This window comes from Balaenoptera musculus, chromosome 5 (genome assembly GCF_009873245.2).
Source record: "Balaenoptera musculus isolate JJ_BM4_2016_0621 chromosome 5, mBalMus1.pri.v3, whole genome shotgun sequence".
NCBI lineage: Eukaryota > Metazoa > Chordata > Mammalia > Artiodactyla > Balaenopteridae > Balaenoptera > Balaenoptera musculus.
Window position 1 is genome coordinate 110,073,768 of NC_045789.1, and position 25,011 is coordinate 110,098,778.

Genomic DNA, 25,011 nt, shown 5'->3' on the forward strand with positions numbered 1-25,011 from the left:
CTCTTGATCGATAAATTTGTACCAGTGTTGGGTTTTCTGTGACTGTAATGAAGAGTAGCAAACCCTGTTTTTTTTTTTTTTAATTTTTATTGCAGTATAGTTGAGTTACAGTGTTTTATTAGTTTCAGGTGTACAGCAAAGTGAATCAGTTATATGTATATCCAGCAAATCCATTTTTTAAATATATTTAAGGAAGAGAAGGAGGAGAACATTTTACACTTTTTTTAGGCATGTTATATTCTTCTAAATGAACTATGATCATGTAGAATATCCTGTAAGAAAAGTAAATTATATACCTAGTAAAACAGTGTTACCTGAGTTTTGGTTCTCTGTATGCTTCTGGGAAGTGTGGCCATTATTTTTTCTTTACAGCTTGATTGTGTAAGTTATGTTTGTATCTGCTATGCAGTATGTATTTAAATAACCAAAGATTAAGATTCCACTGCATTATTTAGTAGGAATTGAAAACAGAATAAGGAAATTATTCATATATCTTTTATAAACACATTTTCTATTTTCTATTTTTATACATTATTATGGCAAGGAATACAGTGGCACTTTCTTTGTGTCAGTGAACTTGAAACAGCTTGAAATATATATGTATTTTTTTTGATTATCTTTTCATTTGAGGTATGATACAGTTATCTATTTCATTCCACAAGACAAGAAAATTAGATTCTAGGATAATTAAATTTGTCCTTGTAACCAAAGCTAGAATTCCATTGTTTGAGATAATTGACCTTCTTCTTGGCTAAAGAAAGCTAGCAGGATTTTAGTGTAGCGAGGGGCAGCAGCTCATTGTCTGAAAGCACGGACTTGAACCAGATTATTTGAATCAAATCCCAACCCTCTTACTTCCTAAGTATGTGACTGTATTGAACAACTTAACTTTTGTGCCTCGTTCATTTTATTTATAAAGCGGTTATAATGATACTGTTTACTTCAGGGGGCTGTGAGGATTAAAGGAGTGAATATATGTAAAACATTTAGAACAGTGAGCGGCACAAAATGTAATGTTTAGCAATGTTTAGACTATTAATAAAATTAATATTAATATTATTGTTAACTTTAATGGTATCGATAAAATAAATACATTCTGTAGTGATCAAAGATAAATACATAAAAATGGAAGTATTAAAAGCACTAGAGGAAAACATTGGTATATAGCTTTGTAATATTGGAATGGGGCAGGCTCTACTAAGTATGATTTTAAAATATATCAAGCATGAACGATTTTACTATATAATAATTGAGAAACTATAGCAAGAGACAACATGAACAAAGTTAAAAAACAAACAGTAACCTGAGGGAAAATATAGACAGCACATAATAATAACATATGGTTAAATTTCTTAACGTACAAGAACATTTATAAATTATTAAGGGAAGCACAATCCTGTGGGAAAAGGGCAAACAACAAAGAAAGATACCCAAATGGCTAAGAAACATTCGAAAGGATTCTGAGCATCACTCAAAGTCTAGTATTGCAAACTAAAATGTTTCTTTCTTATTAGATAGGCAAAGATTAAAATGGTACTCAGTGTTGGGAAGATGAGGCATTCTTAAGCATGACTGCTGAGCGGTGTAAATTGATAGACATTTTTGGAGAGTTATTTGGCAATAATGGTCAATTTTAATAGCCCCAAAACCCTTTGAACCTCCAGTTTCACTTCTAGGAACTTACCCTGCAGATTAATCAAAGAAGTTGACTTCATAAATTAGTTCTCTCCCTGGAATAAATATTCATCAGTGGGGATTTGGTAAATAATGTTATGTTTCTATAATGAAATACTATATAGATTCTTTTAGAAGAACAATGAAGTTTATATATGCTAACACAGAAGAGTATCCAGGATATATTAGGTAAAAAAAGGAAGTTGTCAAACTGTAGTATGATCTATGTCTGTTTAAATATATATACTTATATATACATTACATATGTGTATATAGGTATACAAAGGATACACAAGAAACCATTAACTGTAGCTACATCTGGGACATAGGACATAAGCTACCAGGGAGAGAAGGGGACTTGTACTTTTCACTTTATATTCTTCATTGTTTGAATTTTTTTAACAGTGGATATATTGTTACTTTTATAATTAAAAAAAAAAAAAAGCCTGTAAGAAAGGTTTGAATGTCTTTCATGCTAGGTATATTGTTATCTATTGCTGCATAACAAAATACCCCAAAATTTATCAACTTAAAACAACAAATATTTAATCTCATAGTTTCTGAGGGACATGAAGCAGCCTAGCTGTGTGGTTCTGGTTTAGGGTCTCATGAGATTGTAGTCAGGCTGTCAGCTGGGACTCTAGTTAGATTCTACTTGGGAGGGGACCTTCAAGATGGTGGAGGAGTAAGCCATGGAGATCACCTTCCTCCCCACAAATACATCAAAAACACATCTACATGTGGAACAGCTCCTACAGAATACCTACTGAATGCTGGCAGAAGACTTCAGACTTCCCAAAAGGCAAGAAAATGCCCACGTACCTGGGTAGGGCAAAAGAAAAAACAGAGATAAAAGAATAGGGATGGGACCTGCACCTCTGGGAGGGAGCTGTGAAGGAGGAAAGGTTTCCACACACTAGGAAGCCCCTTCGCAGGTGGAGACTGCGGGTGGCAGAGGAGGGAAGCTTCGGAGCCACGGAGGAGAGCGCAATGGGGGTGCGGAGGGCAAAGTGGAGAGATTCCCGCACAGAGGATCAGTGCCGACCAGAACTCACCAGCCCGAGAGGCTTGTCTGCTCCCCCGCTGGAATGGGCAGGGGCTGGGAGCTGAGGCTCAGGCTTCAGTCGGATCCCAAGGAGAGGACTGGGGTTGGCTGCTTGAACTCAGCCTGAAGGGACTAGTGTGCCACAGCTAGCCAGGAGGGAGTCTGGGAAAAAGTCTGGACCTGCGTAAGAGGCAAGAGACCATTGTTTCAGGGTGCGCAAGGAGAGGGGATTCCTTCCCTGTCTGCCCACAGAAAGCAGAGCACCGCCTAAAGAAGCTCCAGAGATGGGCATGAGCCGCGGCTCTCAGCTAAGACCCCAGAGACGGGCATGAAATGCTAAGGCTGCTACTGCAGCCACCAAGAATCCTGTGTGTGAGCACAGGTCACCGTCCACACCTTGCCCCCAGGAGCCTGTGCAGCCCGCCACTGCCAGGGTCCCGTGATCCAGGGACAACTTCTCCGGGAGAACACATAGCATACCTCAGGCTGTTGCAACGTTTCGCCAGCCTCTGCCACCGCAGGCTCGCCCCGCATTCCAATTATAACTACCATACCCCTCCTTCCCGCCCCCCCGCCCCCCCCGGCATGAATAAGCAACAGCCCCCTAATCAGCTGCTGAGCCCCAGGAGCTGTGTGAACAAAGAAGAGAAAGGGAAATCTCTCCGTGCGGCCTGAGGAGCAATGGATTAAATCCCCGCAATCAACTTAATGTACCTGCATCTGTGGAATACCTGAATAGACGGTGAATCATCCCTAAATTGAGGCGGTGGACTTTGGGAGCACCTGTAGACTTGGGGTTTGCTGTCTGCGACTGATTTGTTTCTGATTTTTATGTTTATCATAGTATAATTTTTAGCACTTGTTATCATCGGTGGATTTGTTTATTGGTTGTTCTCTTTTTTTATTATTTTTTTTAATTTTAATTATTTATTTATTATTATTTTCTTTTTTATTTCTTTTTTTGCTCCATTTCTTCTGAGCTGTGTGGCTGACAGGGTCTTGGTGCTCTGGCCTGGTGTCAGGCCTGAGCCTCTGAGGTGGGAGAGCCGAGTTCAGGACATTGGAACACCAGAGACCTCCCGGCCCCATGTAATATCAATTGGCGAGAGCTCTCCCAGAGATCTCCATCTCAACGCTAAGACCCAGCTCCACTCAATGACCAGCAAGCTCCAGTGCTGAACACCCCATGCCAAACAACTAGCAAGACAGGAACACAACCCCACCCATTAGCAGAGAAGCTGCCTAAAATCATACTAAATTCACAGACACCCCAAAACACACTGCCAGATGCAGTCCTGCCCACCCGAAAGACAAGATCCAGACCACAGGCACCAGTCCCCTCCATCAGGAAGCCTACACAACCCACTGAACCAACCTCACCCACTGGGGGCAGACACCAAAAACATCGGGATCTACGAACCTGCAACCTGCGAAAAGGAGATCCCAAACACAGTAAGTTAAACAAAATGAGAAGACAGAGAAATACACAGGAGATGAAGGAGCAAGGTAAAAACCCACCAGACCAAACAAATGAAGAGAAAATAGACAGTCTACCTGAAAAAGAATTCAGAATAATGATAGTAAAGATGATCCAAAATCTTGGAAATAGAATGGAGAAAATACAAGAAACATTTAACAAGGACCTAGAACTAAAGAGTAAACAAACAGTGATGAACAATGCTATAAATGAAATTAAAAATTCTGTAGAAGGAATCAATAGCAGAATAACTGAGGCAGAAGAACGGATAAGTGACCTGGAAGATAAAACAGTGGAAATAACTACCGCAGAGCAGAGTAAAGAAAAAAGAATGAAAAGAATTGAGGACAGTCTCAGAGACCTCTGGGACAACATTAAACGCACCAACATTCAAATTATAGGGGTCCCAGAAGAAGAAGAGGAAAAGAAAGGGACTGAGAAAATATTTGAAGAGATTATAGTTGAAAAGTTCCCTAACATGGGAAAGGAAATAGTCAATCAAGTCCAGGAAGCACAGAGAGTCCCATACAGGACAAATCCAAGGAGAAACACGCCAAGACACATATTAATCAAACTATCAAAAATTAAATACAAAGAAAAAATATTAAAAGCAGCAAGGGAAAAGCAACAAACAACATAAAGGGAATCCCCATAAGGATAACAGCTGATCTTTCAGCAGAAACTCTGCAAGCCAGAAGGGAGTGGCAAAACATATTTAAAGTGATGAAAGGGATAAACCTACAACCAAGATTACTCTACCCAGCAAGGATCTCATTCACATTCGATGGAGAAATTAAAACCTTTACAGACAAGCAAAAACTAAGAGAATTCAGCACCACCAAACCAGCTTTACAACAAATGCTAAAGGAACTTCTCTAGGCAGGAAACACAAGAGAAGGAAAAGACCTACAAAAACAAACCCAAAACAATTAAGAAAATGGTAATAGGAACATACATATCGATAATTACCTTAACTAAATGGATTATATATACAATGGAATATTACTCAGCCATAAAAAGAAACAAAATTGAGTTATTTGTAGTGAGGTGGACGGACCTAGAGACTGTCATACAGAGTGAAGTAAGTCAGAAAGAGAAAAACAAATACCGTAAGCTAACACATATATATGGAATCTAAAAAGAAAAAAAAATGGTTCTGAAGAACCTAGGGGCAGGACAGGAATAAAGACACAGACATAGAGAATGGACTTGAGGACCCGGGGAGGGAGAAGGGTAAGCTGGGACGAAGTGAGAGAGTGGCATGGACATGTATACACTACGAAATGTAAAATAGATAGCTAGTGGGAAGCAGCTGCATCGCACGGGGACATCAGCTTGGTGCTTTGTGACCACCTAGAGGGGTGGGATAGGGAGGGTGGGAGGGAGACGCAAGAGAGAGAGTATATGGGGATATGTGCATGCATATAGCTGACTCACTTTGTTACACAGCAGAAACTAGCACACCATTGTAAAGCGATTATATTCCCAATAAAGATGTTAAAAAAAGAAAGTAACGTAGGAAGTTTAATATCCAGTTACTCCATGGCAGCACTATCACCACAGCCAAATGCCCACCAACTGATAAATGGAGAAACAAATTGTGGTCTATCCATACAATGGAATGTGACTCAGCCATAAAAAGGAAATGAAGGACGGATGCACGCTACAATGTGGATGATCCTGAAAGCATTATGCCAAGTGAAAGAAGCCAACACAAAAGGTCATATACTGGGTGATTCTATTTATATGAAATACTCAAAATAGGTAAATCCACAAAGTCGGAAAGCAGATTAGTAGCTGCCAGGGCCTGGGGGCAGGGAGGAGTGAGGAACAACTGCTTAATGGGGATGGGTTTCCTTTCAGGGTGATGAAAGTGTTTTGAAATTAGAGGTGATGGTTGCACAAGAGTGTGAATGTACTAAATGCCACTGAATTGTACCTTTTAAAATGGTTGCGTGTATGTTATATAAATTTGCCTCAATTAAAAAAAAAAAAGAGAGGGAGACTCTACTTGGTATGAAGGATCTGCTTCCAGGCTCACTCCTGTGATTGTTGGCAGACCTCAGTTTCTCTCTGGCTCTTGGTCAGGAGATTTCAGTTCCTCACTGCGTGGGTTTCTCCAGAGGGCTCTTCACACTTGACAGCTTTGTTCTTCCACGCTGAGTGAGTGATCTAAGAGAGTGCCAGCGCCCAAGACTGGGCAGATCTTTGGAGTGATATATCATTACCTCTGCTATATGCTGTTGGTCACACAGTCCAGTCCTGGTATACTGTGGGAGGGGGTCAGTACCAGGGGGTGGGGGTCATTGGGGGCCATCATGGAGGCTATCACAGTGGGTCTATCAGAGTATAATCTCTTGTAACAATTTGGGATTATGAAGAAGTAAATTAGGGCAACATTTAGATGGGAACTGTGCTTAAAAGTTAGTTGCCTTCTTAGTAATTCTTGTAAATATTTGCTCTTTTTTTTTTCAGGTCCGGCACAGAATCAAATGCAAGTTCCGTCTGGGTATGGATTGCCTCCTCAAAGCTACATTGCTCCCTCAGGACATTACTCTCAAGGACCTGGGAAAATGACCTCATTGCCATTGGATAGCCAGTGTGATGATTACTACTCTGGTCTCTATAGGGTAGCAACACAAAATGTGGTGACTCCTAACACAGCAAGCCAGCAGCCAGGAGCACAGCAGATGTATGGCAGCGTTCCTCCTGCCCCTCATGTCGTGGGGTCCACTCTGGGATCATTCCAAGGTGCCGGGTCATCAGCATCACATTTGCATACGAGTGCCTCCCAGCCATACTCCTCTTTTGTGAATCGTTACAACAGTCCAGCCATGTACTCTGCCAATTCTTCCGTTGCTGCTCAGGGATTTCCCTCCACTTGCGGTCACTATGCTTTGTCAACTGTCTCTAATGCTGCGTATCCTAGCGTTTCATATCCCTCTCTACCGGCTGGTGATCCATATGGGCAGCAAATGTTTACCTCACAGAACGCTCCGACTGTCAGGCCAGTTAGAGAGAATTCATTTTCTGGTCAAAGTACAGCTATCAGCCATCCATCACCACTTCCACCTCCACCATCACAACAGTACCACCAGCAGCAGAGTCTTTCCGGATACAACACTTTCGCGTGGTCAGCTTCAGGCCTTCCGTCAACCCAAGACAATCTAATCCAAAACCACACCTCCCTGGCTACAGCCAACAACCCAACAAATCCTGGTAGGTTGAATGAAAAGTTCACCAAAGCATGGTTGAAAATCAGTGCATTTCCAATCTGATTTTTATTGCATGAAGGTTAAAGATGATACTGCCTAATAGAAAAATTGGAAATTAGCTCACCTTTGCCATTTATTTGCTTTACTTATAGTGGAATTTTGCAGCATCTTCTTGAACCCTTCCCCTTCATCTATTCACAATTAGCTACCCAACCATCTGCCTTGTATAGCATGGTTCCTTGCCATGATTGGGATCTCAGTTGGTATTTATTGCTGTGTTTTCATGCCTCTGCAGTAGTTGTCTTTAATGTGAGTTAGGAATAAGGCAAAATGGAAGGGTCTATTTGGGGATATGCTTTGGTAGCTACTACTTTCTTTTTTATATTAGTTCAACCTTGGGACAGTTACTATTCCGGCCATAGCCCTATTCACTATAGAAAAAATGATGCCTGCAATACCACACTGGTTTCTCTAGGTGAACCCCTATTAGCGACTTTCACAGAAGATATATTTCCTATACATTAAAGTTGATGTTTTGTCAGCCCCAGATTGGTAAGTTAGGATGAAGGACAGGAATGATGGAGAAAGATACATGAAGAATACCCTTGTAATTAGTTTTTCTTACCTTCCTAAACCAAGATGTGGTTAAATTTATTTGTTTAAAAAGTATGTATGCAAGGTATGTAGTTTTTTAGTGTGGGGTTTGCATAGGATATATTCACTTTAATTCAACTTGTGAACTTGAACTTAACAAAATCTGCTCTTGAACTAAATGAAAAGGTACGTAAAGGATGGGAATTGTTAAAGCTGTGATAGTTATCTGAATGATGTCTTTAGATTGTATATCAGAGTCTAGATAGCCATATGTCAAGGATGTTGTAGAAAAGTATCATTCCCTCCCTAGACAGTTAGATTATTTAAAGTTAGAACTTTAGAATATCAGATCTGAAGTGTGCATTTGAGATCATCTATTCTTTCGTTGCCATGTTGTTTAGAAACACTTTGGGCTACAAGCAACTAATAGTGGTTTAAACAAAAAAGGTGGTATTTTTCTCACATAACAAGAAGTCTAGGCAGATGCAGTAGACCTAGATGTCCTCAGTGTCTTTTCTCCCTTTCCACTCTGCCATCCTTAGTATGTTGGTTTATAGAAACAAGATAACTTCTGTACCTGTAGACAGCAAGTCAAAGTTAAAAGCAGAAAGAAGGGAGAGGAAAGAAGATGGGGTTGTGGCATTGACCCCATTTCATTTTACATATCATTTGCCATAGCTGTTTTAAAAGATCATCTCTAATTTAAGGGAAGGCTAGAAAATGAATATTTAGCTTTGTAGCCTCCATGGTAGAGGCAGGCAAGAAAGAAGGGGTTTAGCATTAACTGGGTTTTAGGTAAGTCAGCTTGAAGCATCTATCACAATTCCCAAATCTGGCTGTGCACCAGAATCCCTTGCACAGATTGTGATCTTGAAACCCAACTTACTGAGCTAGAATAGAATCTCCAGGGTAGTCTTGGCACACAATTTGTGGGATCTTAGTTCCCTGACCAGGGATCGAACCCGGGCCCTCAGCAGTGAAAGCACAGAGTCCTAACCACTGGACCACCAGGGAATTCCCTTGGGAATCTGTATTTCTGACTTGGTCACAAGTGATGTCTGGTAACAGATCCATATTCTACTGTAGTACTTTTGTTTAACAAACGAGGAAAGCCTGTAGTCATTAATGTTAGAAACAGAGCTTGTCCTGAAGCTCAGTTTCTTCTGACTCTCAGTCTACCCTTCTCAGAACCAGGGCTTTCTGTCCCCTAGAAATTCTGTTTTTTTTCTTTCTTCTTTCAGCAGTCCTTTCACACATCAGCTTATCCTAAGGTCCCTCTGACTTAAGGATTTTGTGACTTTCGTGACAAAAAAAGAAGAAATTCAGGTAATTCCTGTCTTATTCTGAGATGGGACTGAATAGAACTAATTTATGCTGAGATGTAGGATTAGGGAAATGTAGGGCCACTTGGCTAAGGAATAGAATACCTGTGGGGAAGGGCCTATCGTTGAAGAAAATGTTGAATAAAGGGTAAGAATAATTACAAAATTACCTTCTATTTGAATAACTAGTAATTAGGCCATTACGCAGAGAGAAGGGGGTATATTTCCATTCTTTTAATTGTGATACTATACTTTGAAAGCCATAGTAAATATAATTTTAGAAGTTCATTTGTTAAGAAGTGGGTTTCTTTATTTTTCCCTTTAGATTGGTAAATGACTTCTTAATTGTAGTTCAGAAGTTGACAAATTAAGTGTATCTCAGGTTAATATGACCCATGCTCGTCACCATTTCAAAAGAAATAAAGAGGTTACTTTTAAAACGTACTTTAAATATTACAGAAGTTCCTAAACTTTCTCAGCTGATGTTTCTCAATATTTTTTCCAGTGCCTCAAGCTACTTAGTAGTAATAGTTCACAAGGTTTTTTGACAGATGTCACTGTGTTTCTCTTGAAAATTTAAAACATCCCTCGGAACTCTGTGAGTTTGTTGCGAGGGCAACTTGGGTGCCTAATTACAAGGTTTGGGAACCATGGGTATACTGATTTTAATGTTCTAGAAAGACAAGCAATTTAATTGCTTTGGACATTCTTAAATTATAATGTCATATTAAAATGAGAATCTTAGGTATTAATCATAGTTTTGTATGAAAATCAGTCTTTGAGTAATTGACAAGAATGATTGCATTTTTTATTACCTGGTTATATTAGTTTCATTTTCAGGTAGTATAGTAAAAATTCTTAAGCAATTTGTGAAGGGTTGAGATCCAAAAGCATAAACCTGACTTAAGTGATTATCCAAAACACAGTGATTGATACATGCTGTTACTTTTAGGCAGTTGATGAGTTCATATTCACAAACAGAGAATAAAAGAGACATGTAAATGTTATCTCATTTGCCTATATTTTATTTTATTTTTTTAATTCTATTTATTTGCCTGCGCTGGGTCTCCATTGCTGCACTCGGGCTTTCTCTAGTTGCGGCGAGCGGGGGCTACCCTTCGTTGTAGTGCGCGAGCTTCTCATTGCAGTGGCTTCTCTTGTTGCGGAGCACGGGCTCTAGGCACGTGGGCTTCAGCAGTTGCAGCACGCGGGCTCAGTAGTTGTGGTGCGCGGGCTGTAGGGTGCACGGGCTCAGTAGTTGTGGCTCGCGGGCTCTAGAGCGCAGGCTCAGTAGTTGTGGCGTATGGGCTTAGTTGCTCTGCGGCATGTGGTATCTTCCCAGACCAGGGCTCGAACCTGTGTCTGCTGCATTGGCAGGCCGATTCTTAACCACTGCACAGCCAGGGAAGTCCATTTGCCTCTTTATTTTAGAAAAGCATGTTAGTACAATTTAGCACTAGAATTTCAGATTACTTTATTAAAAACATAGTGATGTATGTTTTGGGGGCTATGTTTAGTTGTTAACTTAGAGTGAAATTTTGGCTGGTGTTTATTATACCATTAAAATTTTTAAAACTGTCACTATAGGTAAATTTCTCAAGGTTCAGAAGCTCTTTCTTAGTTTGAGATGAAGTTGGCTGAGTAATACAACTTCAGTAAGGATCACATCTTGACAGCATATTGTAGAATAGTACTGAGTACAATTTTATTAAAAAACACTTAAGAATCTACTTATAAAAATAATAATAATAAGCATTTGTATAATCCTTATATAAAAATCCACAACATACATGACACTAAGGTATAACCACTGATAAGTTAATATACATCTATCATCTCAGGGTGGTGATGTGCCTGAGGAAAAGCAAAATAGCTCCCTATAGGAGGTGACTATCTGGATAAAGAAATACAAGTTAGAAGTAAGTTAGAAAACTACATTGGAGGTGCAGATAGTACAGTTAAGAGATTATTTTCAGCTTTGGAAACTTGTGATGAGATTGCAGAGTTGTGAGATAGTAATAATTATGCTCCCTCACACTCATACTCCTTCAGTTTTTCCAAAGCTACTCTTGAACCTTATCATCTTTACTCAACTTTATACCTTCCACCTGTAAATTTTTCTATATTTACTCCTTCTTCAAGCTCAGAAGATGAGATGTCCCTCTTTGTGACCACTTCCTTCAAAAGTTGACTTTATCAGTTGTCCCTTTTCTGTATCTCAGTTTCCCAGTTTCTCCTGGGCTATGGCATTGGAAAGGTGAGAGGAGAAGACTTGAAGGAAAAACGTAAGCTTGGTCCTATATGTAACCAGCAGCCATCAGAAATTTTTAAGCGAGGGGGTGACGCGATCAGATTTGTGTTTCGCATCTTTCTTCTGTGAGCAGTGTGGTAGGTGGGCTGGAGGAGGAGGAACTTGGAGGCAGGAGGACCAGCTGGGAAGGGATCACGGCAATTGTCTAGATGAAGGATGCTGACATAGGTGGAGATTTATTCATGCAGAAGACAGACGGCAAGAGATGATTTCAAGAATTCATTGATAAGGTCTATGAAGGAAAAGGAATCATAAAAGTTGACTTAAATTTTCTAGTTTGAACAACTTGAATGGGTAATGGTGCTATTAGTTGAGAATTTGCTTAACCTTCCTAGTTTCAAAAGAGTTTATGTACAGTTACTAAGGAGCTACTAAAAACTAACAGGGGAACTGCCTTAATGCCAATAAATAAATAAATAGATAAACAGACAAATGATTTATTTTTGAATTGTAGGTTCTGTCTCTAAGTGTACCATGTTTCATCTGTCAAATTCTCTTTGTGAAAGGGGTAGTTTTGTTGTTGTTGTTTTTGGATTTTTGGCTGGCATTTTTCTGTGGTCCTTCATATTTGTGGAACTTGTCTCCATTTATTTGACAAATACTTGAAAGCCAGCTATGTGACAGGTGTTTATTTTAGTGCTGGGAGATAAAATAACAAGTAGAAAGACTTGATCCTTATCTTCATGAAGTTTGTAATCTTCTTGGGGAGGCAAACATTATCCAAAATAAACACAAATAAATGTAAAATTGCTACTATTATTTAAGTATCGTGAAGCAGAGATGTATGGTGCTTGGTGAGAGTACTCTAGGTATAGAGTACTCAGGAAGTTTTCCCTGATCTCTGATATGTGAGCTGCAATCTGAAGAATAAATTCTCCATGTATAAAATAAATTACAGATGAAATAAATATTTAAATGCAAAAAGGCAAAACTTTAAAACTTTTCAGAGAAAATACGGAAGAGCCTTGGAGTTGGGAAAGATTTCTTAAGGACACCACACACAATGCTAGCTAGCCATAAAGAATAAGCATGATAAGGTTTACTATCATCTAATTAAGAACTTTTTTTCATTGAAAGGCAACATAAAGAAAACAAAAAGACAAGCCATGAAACGGGAGAAAAAAAATTTTTATAGTATTTTATCCAGAATATACAAATAACACATAAGATCAATAAGGAAAAGACCAGCAACCCAAGAAAAAAATACACGAACAGGCATTTCACAGATGAAAGGAAAACATACTCAGTCTCATTAATAATCAGGGAAAAACAACTTAAAACCAGAATGGGATATCTACTTATACCTAGCGGCAGGATGGTAAAACTTTGAAAGACCGAGTATACCAAGGGATGGCAAGGATGTGGAATAACAGGAAAATCTTAGACAGTGTTAGTAGAAGGACCTATTGGTTCAGCATTTTAGGGAAGTTTGGCGTTAGTGGGATTGAAGGTAACCACACCCTAAAACACAGCTATCCCACTTTCGTGTACTCTAGAGAAGTCCTTCTCATACTTTGTGCGTGTGAATCACCTGGGGCCTTGTTAAAATGGAGGTTCTGATTCACCAGGTCTAGTATTGCCTGGCCTAAGGATTTTATCAAGTTTCTGTATAAAGTGTTGGTAGCCCATAGAGTACACTTTGAATAAGAGGGCCCTACAGCACCGCTTCCTGTTTTAGATGTGTAGTACTTGTAGAAAATAACATTTTGCGGGGGGCGGATTCTGAGCTAAAGGGTCTAGTCTGTTCCCCAGGCCAAGGAACTCACTTTCCACAGGCCCCCCAGGGCTGAGGGGATCCTCATCCCTTGCTGTACCACTACATACACACTTCTGAGCTGTGGCACCCACATTGAGAAGCTCCACCCCAGAGAAACGAGCGCATGTGTACCAGGGACATGTTCATGAATATTCCTGTAGTACTGTATGTGAAAACAAAAAATTAGAACCCAGAAGTCCATTTATGATAGAATGGATAAAGTATATCCTTCCAGTGGGCTACTGACCAGCAGTGAAAATGATGAAATAGAGCTATACTCATTAACACAAATGAATCCCAGAAATGTAACAGGATTCATGGAAGAATATATGCAGTATGCTATTGTTATAAAGTTAAAAAACAAGCAAAAATAATGTTTAGGGATACTTATTTGTGTGGTAAACTAATGACAAAAGCAAGAGAATAAGGAACACAGTTCAGAGGGGAAGCAAGGGAATACCTTCCCTGAGGAGTACACCAAGAGCTTCAGCAGTATTGGAAATGTTTTATTTTCACAGTTGGATGCTGAATTCATGGGTATTTCTTTATTATGATTTTATAAATACATACACATATATGTATCACCTTTTATTTGTATCAATTATTTTATTAAAGAAAAAAGTTTAGTACATCCAAGGGGGAGCAAGTGTATTCCCCTTTAATGGGAGAGAGCATGGCAAGTTCAAGGGACTGAAAGACCAGTGAAGCTAGAGGAGAACCATGGGCCAGGAGGAGACTGGGAACTCAGGATCATTCAGGGCCTCGTTGACCATGTTAAGAAGTTTTCAGGGTAAGATGTTTTGTCTTCACCCTCAAGCGCTGACAGACTATTGAAGGACTGTAAGGAGGCTGATGCCATGTATCAGGCTAGAGACTGGAGAACACAGAGGGCCGTGTTCAAACCTGAACTACTTATCTTCGACTTTGTGCTTGCAATTGTTTTTTGAAAAATTACTTGTGGGAATAATTTGAGGCCTAGGATGATGGAATTGTTCTCCAGAGAGGATTTATATTTCCTTCTGCCAGTTTCCTCCAGGTACTACCAGCTTGTGATCACGTTCATCCAAGTCCAGGTGTCTAGATGTACTGGACTGTGCAGATGTTCTGAATCAAAGCTGCTGGCTTTTGTGAGGCTTAGTTTCCTGGTGTATCCTTATCCCGAGGTTATAACCCTTCAGATACTATCCTGAAAGTGGAGGTATGGGGTGCTGAATCAGGTGCCCCATCTTGGGTGTGCTGTGGGAGATGTCTTGTTTCCCATGCTCTGCAAGGCTACAGAAAACAGCAGATCAGGTTTGCAACAGATAGCCACAGGGTGAAAGCAGCTCTGAGTGTTAGGCTTATTTCTCTGAGTTTTCAATTTCTTACAGATTTGCACCCAGAGATTCATTAATATCATGTTAGATCTTTGATTATTTTAAGAAGATCTTTTTAAGTATAGTTTTTAAAGTTACCTTTAGTAGAAGGTTTGATCCTAATTACCTAGATCATCATTACCAGAGGCAGAAATATCTTCTATATTTTTAGACAGTGTCTTTTAGTTTCTTATTATGAACAAAGGTAAAGTTAGTATATTTACTCTGTCTTCCACACCCCTTTCCTTTTTTTTATCACTCAATTTTAGGTGATTATATCTTAATTTTTACTTTGTACTATTAAATATATTCATCGCTCTGTTACTTTAGCATTTTTAATGATTTCACCAGTTATCTAATGCTGGTTTAAAACAAAAATTATTTATTATTTTTCGTAGTTCTGTGGGTTGTTTGGACAGTTCCTCTGCCGGTTTTCTTGGACTCATGTGACTTCATTTAGCTGGAGAGTTGGCTGGGCTGGAGGATCGTAGACTTCACTCATATGTCTAGCAGTTGGTGCACACCGTTCAGTGGGGCACCTAGGTTTTTCTCCGTGTGATTAGATTAGCTTCCTTACGTCAGGGGTCCCCAGCCCCCCAGGCTGCATACTGGTACTGGTCCGCGGCCTGTTAGGAACCGGGCCACACAGCAGGAGGAGAGCGGCAGGCAAGCGAGCGAAGCTTCCTCTGCGGCTCCCCACCGCTCCCCATCGCTCGCATTACCACCTGAACCATTCCCCCGCCACCCAAGGCCTTGGAAGAATTGTCTTCCACGAAACCGGTCCCTGGTGCCAAAAGGTTGGGGACCGCTGCCTTACGTGATGGTCTCAGGGCAGCATTTCAAGAGCAGAAAGGCATAAGCTGCAGTACCTCTTGAGACTTGAGGTCTTGGACTTGTACACCATTACTTCTGCCACATTCTGTTGATTAAAGCTAGTCGAAAGTTTAGCCTCAATTCAGGGAGTGGGAAAATAGATTCCACTTCTCAATGAGAGGAACTGCACAATATCGTGACTGTGTTTTCAGTCTCTCACAATGACGTTTGTCCTTCCCAAAAATGATGTGGCAATTAACGTATTTAGACTACCTCCCACCTTCTTTCTCCATTCTCATATTTATATCATTTGTACTCTATTGGGAAATGTATCACATTTTGTTCTGTCACTATATTCTTGCATTTGTTTCGGTCTTAGACCTAACTTTGTTCATATATATATATGAATATGTCATAAAGATATACACATATGAACATGTCTGTATGTGTATGTATACTGTTGTATAAGTTTAAGATGTGCAACATGATGATTTGATATACATATTTATTGCAAAATGATTACCACAGTAGGGTTAGTTAATACATCCATCATCTCTCATAATTACCATTTTTGTGTATATGGTGAGAATATTTAATAGCTACTGTCTGAACAGCTTCCAAGTATATAATAACAGTATTGTTAACTGTAGTCACCGTGCTATACATTAGAGCTCCAGAACCTACTCATCTTTTTTTTTTTTTTTTTTTTTTTTGAACCTACTCATCTTATAACTGAGAGTTTGTACTCTTTGACCAATATCTCCCCATTTCCCCCGCTTCCCTGCTTCTGGCAACCAAAACTTTCTATTTCTGTGAGTTTGGCTTTTTTAGATTCCATATATAAATTACACCATGCATTATTTGTCTTTGTCTGATTTATCTCAATTAGCGTAATAACCTGCAAGTCCATTCATGTTGTCACATGGCAGGATTTCCTTCTTTTTTATGGCTGAATGATATTCCATTGTGTGTGTGTGTTTTCTTTATTTCCACATTTTCTTTATTCATTCATCCATTGTATATATGTCTGTATATATACACATACACACGTGCATGTATTGATATATACATACACATACATACATACATGTATATGTGTGTATATGCACCACATTTTTAAAGTCCATTCATCCATCAGTGGACACTTATGTTGTCATCATAGGTTTTTCAGTTATCTCTTGGTTGGCTGAAGATGATCCTGTAGGTCAGGCAGTTTGAGCTGTCAAAAAGGCCAACTATGAATCACATGTACTTTATTCCAGAAGTCCAACCTAATGTTACTGTCAGGCCCTTACTTAGTTACCTGTGAGATATGGGATCTGATTATAGAAACAGCAAATGAGAAGTGGCAGTTTACAATACAAAATGGGATCTGAGCTAATACTAGAAACATCTGTATAATTCATGAATCACATTACTGCAGAAGCAAATAACCTCTGTTCATCTTATCTATCTAAGGTACCATTGCACAGTACAATAATTAGTATTAATAATAGTGATCATTAGTTAGTAAAGAAAAGCTGTTTGGGGTTCATTTTGTTTAAGAAGGTATGGAAGCTTGTGAAATGTTTTAGGAAAATTGCCATTAAAGACTTTTAAAAACATTTAGTGAATAAGTTTTTAGTTTTTTTGAAAATCATTTCTTTGGACCCCTTATTTTCTAGGTATAGATATACTAGATAAATGTGATGCTGCTGAAGTTTCTTACAAGAACTTCAGATTAACGGTATTTTGTTAGTATTTTAATATATTTCAAGCTTACTGCTGTGGATGAAATAGTTTCTTGTCTTCAGTTGCAGATACTTTGTCCTGTTCTGTAATGCAAAATGTTCAGCCTCCCAAGTCCAGCCCAGTAGTATCTGCTGTTTTGTCAGGAGCCTCGTCAACAAGAACGCCTCCTGCTGCAGGTCGCCCAGTTGAGCCTTTGGCCTCAGTTGCACGGCCGTCAGAGCTATTACAGCAGAAAGGTATTTGAAAAATTTGTTATACTGTCTATATTGTACATATATATATGCACACGGTAATTCAAATAGCTGATTTTAAAAAGTCAAACTGATGAACCATAATTTATGGAAAATATGAGAAAAAGGAATTTATAATCTCAATTCAAACACTATTTTTTAATATATTCCAGTCTCTGTTTATGATTTTTTATAATTACGTTATAGAATTTTGTTAAATCTGTTATGTATTTTATATAATTGCAATCATAGTTTACATACCATTTTGTATTTTGCTTTTACATTTATTAAATTATGCAGTTCTTCTTCGTGTATCTGTACAGTTTTACAGTCATGGCTAATTCATTGTGTCATTGTATTATAATTTACTACTCCATCCCTCCATTATGAGCCATTTATTTTCTATTTTTTAAAGGTTATTATAGTTTCTTTTAGGATGAATCACTCAAGATTTCCTTGTTTTGTGAATTTCCATATCCTATTTGATGATTTCTTTGCTTGTCATTATTATTAGTGGAAAGTAACTTTTGACCCAATTTTGAGAATGAGAGGATGAAAATGAAATTGTAAGCCACACTCTTGCATCATTGACAAACAATATGGTTTATTTGTTTGCTTGTTTAATATTCTCCGTGTGTTAAATAAGTGACAGGTGACTAAAATGTGTTGTTTTGACCATTTCCCCACATTGCCTTTTCTTTTGGTTGTGTTCTTGATTGTTTTCTGTCTGGCTAAAGTTCCAAATCTGTTGATGTTTCAGGTTAATATACTATGTTTTTCATTTGATGAGAGATAACTGTTTTTAGGAATATGTGGTTTGTATTTCTAGCACAATCATTAGTAATATTTTAGGGACTATATCCCCTATGTAGTGACGGCCCCTCACCTTGAGTATGAAGAACTCTCTTATGTTCTGAGACTTGGAAAAAGCAACATAAATCCTTAGGCTGATCTCACTGCTTAGATCTGCTGAGTGTTCCTGTGGTCAACAGAGGCTTTTCTATCCTTTGATCAGATTATACATTATAGATTTTCTTATTTGGTTTTTTTTTTAGGAAAACCAACTGCAGCACCAGAGAGTGTCCACTGATTCCCAACAAGCCAGTGGGTGTATTAGGAATAGAATCTAGTTATTATAAGCATTTACTTTCAAAGTGAGGGGCTGGTAGGAAAGTTTTACTTATCGTGAGTAGAAGAAACTTAGGGGTACCTAGGAGCCCTAACTAAATGAGTGATGTCTTTCCTCTACATTGATAATTACCTTCCAGGTGTTAAGATATATATGCTGCTTGTTTTGGCCCTTTACATTGCCCCCGCTAATTTATTTTTTCCTATTATGTTTTCCTTTTGACCATTTTAGTTTAAATACCATCCTATCATCTTACTGTATCATTTTGTAAACCACTTTCCCACTGAATAATTATAATTATTATGTTTCCTTTTTCTTACTAATAAGATAGATTTGAAAAGAGAAGGAACTATCATTTATCGAGCAGTTACAATGTGCCAGATACTTCATATTTATTATCTCATTTAATCCCCGTACCAATTCTACTAGGTAGACATTATCCTGGTTTTACAGGTGAGAAAAGTGACATTCACAAAGATTAGGTAACTTGCCCAAGATTATAAATTAGTAAATAGCGGAGTGAAAGATTTTTCTTTTTTTCTTTCTTTTTTTGGCCACACCACACAGCATGTGGGATCTTAGTTCCCCGACCAGGGATTGAACGCGTGCCCCCTGCAGTGGAAGCACAGCATCTTAACCACTGGACCGCCGGGGAAGTCCCCAGAGTGAAAGATTTTCAACTCAAACCTTTCTATTTTGTGCTCTTTCTATAAATGAGGCTGAATTATTGTTTTTGTTGGCTGTTAAACTCTTGATTTACCTAAGGTAAACTCCTTGAATAAGTAACAGGAAAGATAATGCTGGAGACCTTTGAATTGCAGCTTTTATTGTTCCGTTTTCTGAAGTAGGAGATAGGTCACTTAGTGGTCTCATTGCCTTTGGGTAGATCTGGATACACACAGAGATGTGTATGAGTTATGGCCCCATGTACGTTGTGCAAACTGTAGTTTACAGGACTGACGCCCCTTGTGTGCAGGGTATGGCTGTGTAGGGCGCGCTGTGGGTCTGATGAGACTACGAAAGTACTGATACTTAAAAGAGGTTAGTCTTTTTCTCCTGTGAATGAAGAGTGTTGCCTGCCATAAAGCAAAGAATGTTGAGCCACCAAGCCACTACAAAGCTGCCGCCAGCGGTGAGCCCCGAGGGAACTCAGGACGGAGACACACTGCCGAGCCCTGAGCCACTGCAGCCAACCCCGCAGCAGGGCACCCGAGGGGACTCAGGATAGGAAAGAACAGGACACTGCCCTAGAGAGCTATGGTACCTGTGAGAGGAATAATTTCGGTGAGCCCAGGTTCTTGCATCTTCCCATACACAGAAGAGTGCTACGTTCACTGACTTGAGATACCCGGTTCTCTGTAATTAATGGTCATCTCTTGAGGTTCCGACTCCCTGGTCTTTGTCGCAGAAGCCTCTGTCTGTCCCGGCTCCTCCCTTCCCTCTTCGGAGCCATTCCTCAGAGCTGTCTGAGAGGCTGTCTTCCCGGCTTGAAGCCCTCAGAAAGTCCGCCAAATAACATAGTTCTCAGCTCTTAGGGTGTGCTTTTTTTTTCAGTTGACATTCCCAGCTTCAAAGACACCCTTTCTGACCTATTCTCTCAGTATTTTTTACTGGTTTTTACAGGAGAGGCTTCAAATTTTTGCTTGCATATCTCCTAAAAATTTTTTGAAAAAACTGTAACTACTTGAACATTTTTAGATTGACATCTAAAATTTTTCACCAGAAGTTTAAATACTTGCAGTTATATAATTTTCAACATACTGCGTATGTTGACTTTTAAAAAAAAGATGTTATGTTTTTCTGTGTATCCACTGGAATGAAGCCTGTCATCCTTTAAAAGATAGTGAAGGGACTTCCCTGGCGGTCCAGTGGTTAAGATTCTGCGCTTCCAGCGCAGGGGCCACAGGTTTGATCCCTGGTCGGGGAAATAAGAGCCCACATGCTGTGCAGTGAGGCCAAAAGATTAAAAAAAAAAGAAAGTGAAATTAGCCCTTCTTTAACATTTAGAAAGTTTATATTTTTCCTTTTTCTTCTTAACATCCCTTGAATGTTTCCCTTGAATGTAGTAATAATATAATATATTCTTAAGCTAGAAACTCTTTTATCACTCTATCATGCTTTTCTGCTACAATAACATTATATATAATTGAAAGTTTAAAATATTGTCTATAACCATGTGTCTAAACATTAACATTTTTTCTTCTGGATTATTCTATCAATACAATTATTGTCAGTATCTAGTGGGTCAAAACAACATAAACATCGTGAATTTTGGTATTTTTTTTTAATGGAAAGTACATTTTTATTGGAAATACATCTTTCATTGAGATAAATGGCTTTCCCTCCGTCCCACCATAGCTTTGTGTACCTGAATTGCATATGATTCATTATTACAATAAGATAAACTTTAGAAAAATTTCATTCATAGTTTTTATTTGCATATATATAATTACTGAGAAACTTTGTTCATGTAAAGTAGATAGGAATGGTATTGGAAGGGTTTTATTAAAGCAATATTGTTCTATAAAGTTTTTTAACCTTGTGAGTTACGTGTGAGAAATTTTTATTGTTGTTGGTTGAATTTTATTTTCCAGATTGTAGATAGTTGGTAGCATTATTATTTCATGTAGCAGTTTACAATTTTAAAATACCTTTAAGTTGTATTATCTCACTTGATCATCATGTGAAGCAGACATATTATATTTCACCTTTATTTTATACATGAGGAAACTGAGGTTTAGAGAGGTTAGGTGTTTTGCCCAAAGACATAGAAGTTCCCAAAAGGGATACCAAGACCCAGTGCAGATCTTCTGCTTCCAAACCCAGTGTTTGTTTTACTGAGTTGCAATTATTCAAAATATTATGAATTTTATTATATCATTGCCAGTATAATATCACATACTTTAATGTATTTTTATCAAAAACTTCAAGCTGTGATGTAAGTCATTTATCTCACGGATGGCATCTCCATATAACCTAATTGGCAAAGGCAGTCCTCATTTTCAAACCAGTGACAGAAATTTTATTCTTTGTCAAAAAGCCTGATTTAATTTTTTAATTCAAAGAAATGTGTTCCTGAAGTTTCAAGGGGTATCATAAACTCCACTGAGAAATAAATTGCATCCTACATCTCCTAAGCCAAATTACTAAGAGCAATCAAATTTAAATGTCAAAGATTATTCTTTTTTATAGTATAGGTTATAAAAACTAGGCAGTGAGTCAATATGCTGTTTCTCATTGCCAAATTTGAAACAAAACATTGTAATATGTACCTAATATTAGGCTATTTGTGAAGCAAGGATTATATTAAAAAGCATTGTATTCCTGTGGTAAATATATGCATAGTGTGTATCAAACTCTTGTTATTTGGCTTTTTTTTAGTATTTAAATAGGAATCAAGCATAAAAATTAGAAATAACTCAATTTCATCATACATCATGATAAAAATGTTCCCATGTATTTTATTATATATATATATATATATACACACACACATATATATATATATATATACTACTAAGCACTAATAGGTTTACCTGCTAGTAAATTTTTGTTTTTTGTTTTTTTTTTGGTTAAAAGGAAGTAGAAAGCATTAAGTACTGTATAAAGTATAAGGGGATATGAAATGATTATAACCATCATAAATATTTTATGATAAAATAGGTTGTAAAGTACTTTATTGAACATCTCATAGCTTCTGAAAGAAGCATGTAGAATTTTTACCTATGAGTTTTATCCAGTGTCTCTTGAAAAAGACTGGTAGTCCTAGAAAATGTTCTACTTATTTTTAAAAGAACTAGCATTACTAAGAATATTATTCAGGTTGGTAGAAGGTTCTTTTTCTAATTAATGACTTGCTCTAGGGATAAGTATTAAGAATAGTTGAAAATAATTGTTTTTAATTAAATATATACAAAAACATGTTTTTAAATTTCAATAGTAATAGTAGTGAATACTTGTATTTACTATATTTCAGGCACCATTCTAATAAGATTTAAAATATATTCATTTAATCCTCCCAGCAGCTGTTTGAGGTAGTTATTACCCCACCTTACAGATGATATAAATGAAGAACAGAGAGGTTAGTAATTTTGCCCAAGGACACACAGCTAGTAAGTGGTATTACCTGGAATTGAACCCAGAGTCCCCATCTTTATCCATAATGTCCTGCTGCTTGTCTGTTCAGTATTTCTTACTGTTTTTGCTTTGTTCTCATGTGACTCTTTCAAAAGCAATGGATTCTTTGGCAGTAGTGGTTGGGGCCTTCACACATGCAGAATCATTAAATAAATTTATCATTACTGCCGCCACCCTACTTTTCACTATTTCTGAATTAATAAAGCCAACCCTATTTCTAATATGTTTCATTTTTAACTGCAGCATGTATGGCAAGGTAAAAGATAGTCTGTAGATTTAAGGTGCCTTGATCAATCATTTAAAGAAGGAGGAAGCTTTCCTAGTAAGATTTAGGATAAGTTAAGGGAATGTGTTTCTTTTGTAAAGTGAGAAAAAGTCTGTTCTTAACACAGGTACTTTCTTAGGTGGATAAGATGTAGGAAAGAGAGTACTGTGGAGAGTGATTCCCTTAAAACCCTTCTTTCGTGGGAACCCTTGCAAAGTCTTCTAGTGTGTGTACCTAGTTAGAAGACCAGATTAGGAAAGGTAACAGTTGATCAAAAGTCTGAACTCTTGAATTTAAAAAAGCTAACCTCCACAAGGGATTTGTTTTCTCTTAAGACTAGTTTTATTTATTCCCAGTGTAACTGTATCTAGGGAACAGTGAAGATGCCTTTTATTAAGCAACTGCAACTCTCCTGGAGAATTTGGCCTGAAGGTACTTTAATGACAGGTAGTTCAAACAGAATGTCTTTTTAAAGATATTGGGCCCCTACCAGTAACAGGCTCTTCATCATGTCATTCAGTCTGTGAAATAGCGTCCCGCCTCTTGGTTTTCTAGATTCATACCTTGGAAGCTCTGCTTAAGACAAAATGAATTGGGGGTGTGGCATTCCTTCCTTGTTTGGTGGTGATGGCTGGGGTGGGAGGTACCCCAGGACATTTCGACAGTGTGCTGTATACAACCTAGAGCAGGGCATTTAAATATGAATTGATTGTTATTCTGGAGCTCTTAACCGTTCTTCTGTGGATTAACTAAAATATCATATTCTTCTGCCGTTAGTATTCCCAAGCTTTTAACAAAGTTTACTTAAATGAGCAAAGGAAGGCTAAATTCTGAGCCTTAAATATTGAGTCGCAGTTGAGAAGAGCTTAAATCTTGATGCTTTCATCTCCGGCCCTTCTCAAAAAGGATTGCATCTTTTTTTTAGGACAGTAAAATTAAGTATGTTGTGTGACATTCTGTTAATACAGTACGTTGGCAACAATTGTATAATCTAAAATGATATTGTAATAAATAATATTACTCTGTTCTTATTTATAGGTTTGTTCCAGTGCATTAAGTAGTTGCTCTATAAATTTTTCTTTAATCATTGGATAGCCATCTCATTTGCTTCCAATTAAGCATTGGATATTTTTCCAATAATATGTGATATCTGTTTTTATTCAGTAAATCTGGAAAAAGAGAGGAAAATATTTGTCTTATAATACATATAGGTTTGCCCCATGCTTTGGCTTCTTTGATTAGAGTCAGCAGTCTACAGAATGATTCAGTCATGAAAAGAATGGATTTTCTTCCTGCTTTTTGGCCTCTCTTAGCTTAGCACAGTAAATGTAATTTCTTTTTTTTTCTTCTTTCTCTTATTTCTGCTTATTATATACATACCTACATGTGTACTTTTTAAAGTACAATGCTAATTGGCATTTTGGGAAAGTACTTTGTTTTTAAAGAAGTTCTTAAATTGAAGAATTTCTTTTCTATAAAATCTTTTTACTGTTAACTTATATCTGTTATAAACTTCTTAGTATATTTAACCTAAGGTCTAATATTAGTCAAATTTTCATTTTAACTAGGCCTTTATTAGAGGAACATGCCACTCTGAATTTGGTCTTTCAAGGTATCAAGTTTATTTTTTGTGTTGCCTGAACTTATTTTACATTGATTTTTACTTTCTCAGATGAATTTGTGATAACTGCCATTTTATCTGTATCTAAAACATGTTTCAGCAAAGCTAGCAGATTTTTCCATGACTTCTTTAGTCATGAGGATCAAAGCTTCATTCGTATACAAGTTATGTTTCTCCATGCTAATTAAAAAGGTCATCTGAAAAAAACAATAAAGAGAGCATCAGAGGTGTACCACATGATTTTTTCGGTGAGGCAGGGCTTCATTGTGCTTCCAGTATTGTGAAATGTTCTTGAAAATCCACACTATGTTACTGTTTTTTCAAATTGAGCTATAA

The 25,011-nt window shown here is 37.9% G+C and overlaps 1 protein-coding gene across 5 annotated transcripts in view; it reads left to right on the forward strand.

Moving 5' to 3' along the window:
* Positions 1-25,011, forward strand: part of SEC24B (SEC24 homolog B, COPII coat complex component) — a 92,292-nt gene that overhangs the window by 13,851 nt on the left and 53,430 nt on the right. For 4 of the 5 annotated variants that reach the window (XM_036852681.1, XM_036852683.1, XM_036852684.1 and 1 more), the window contains exons 2-3: positions 6,672-7,415; positions 17,356-17,529. In XM_036852681.1, the coding sequence (XP_036708576.1) occupies positions 6,672-7,415; positions 17,356-17,529 (918 nt within the window). The remainder of the gene's footprint in view (positions 1-6,671; positions 7,416-17,355; positions 17,530-25,011) is intronic. The other variant, XM_036852686.1, reaches the window with a different exon arrangement.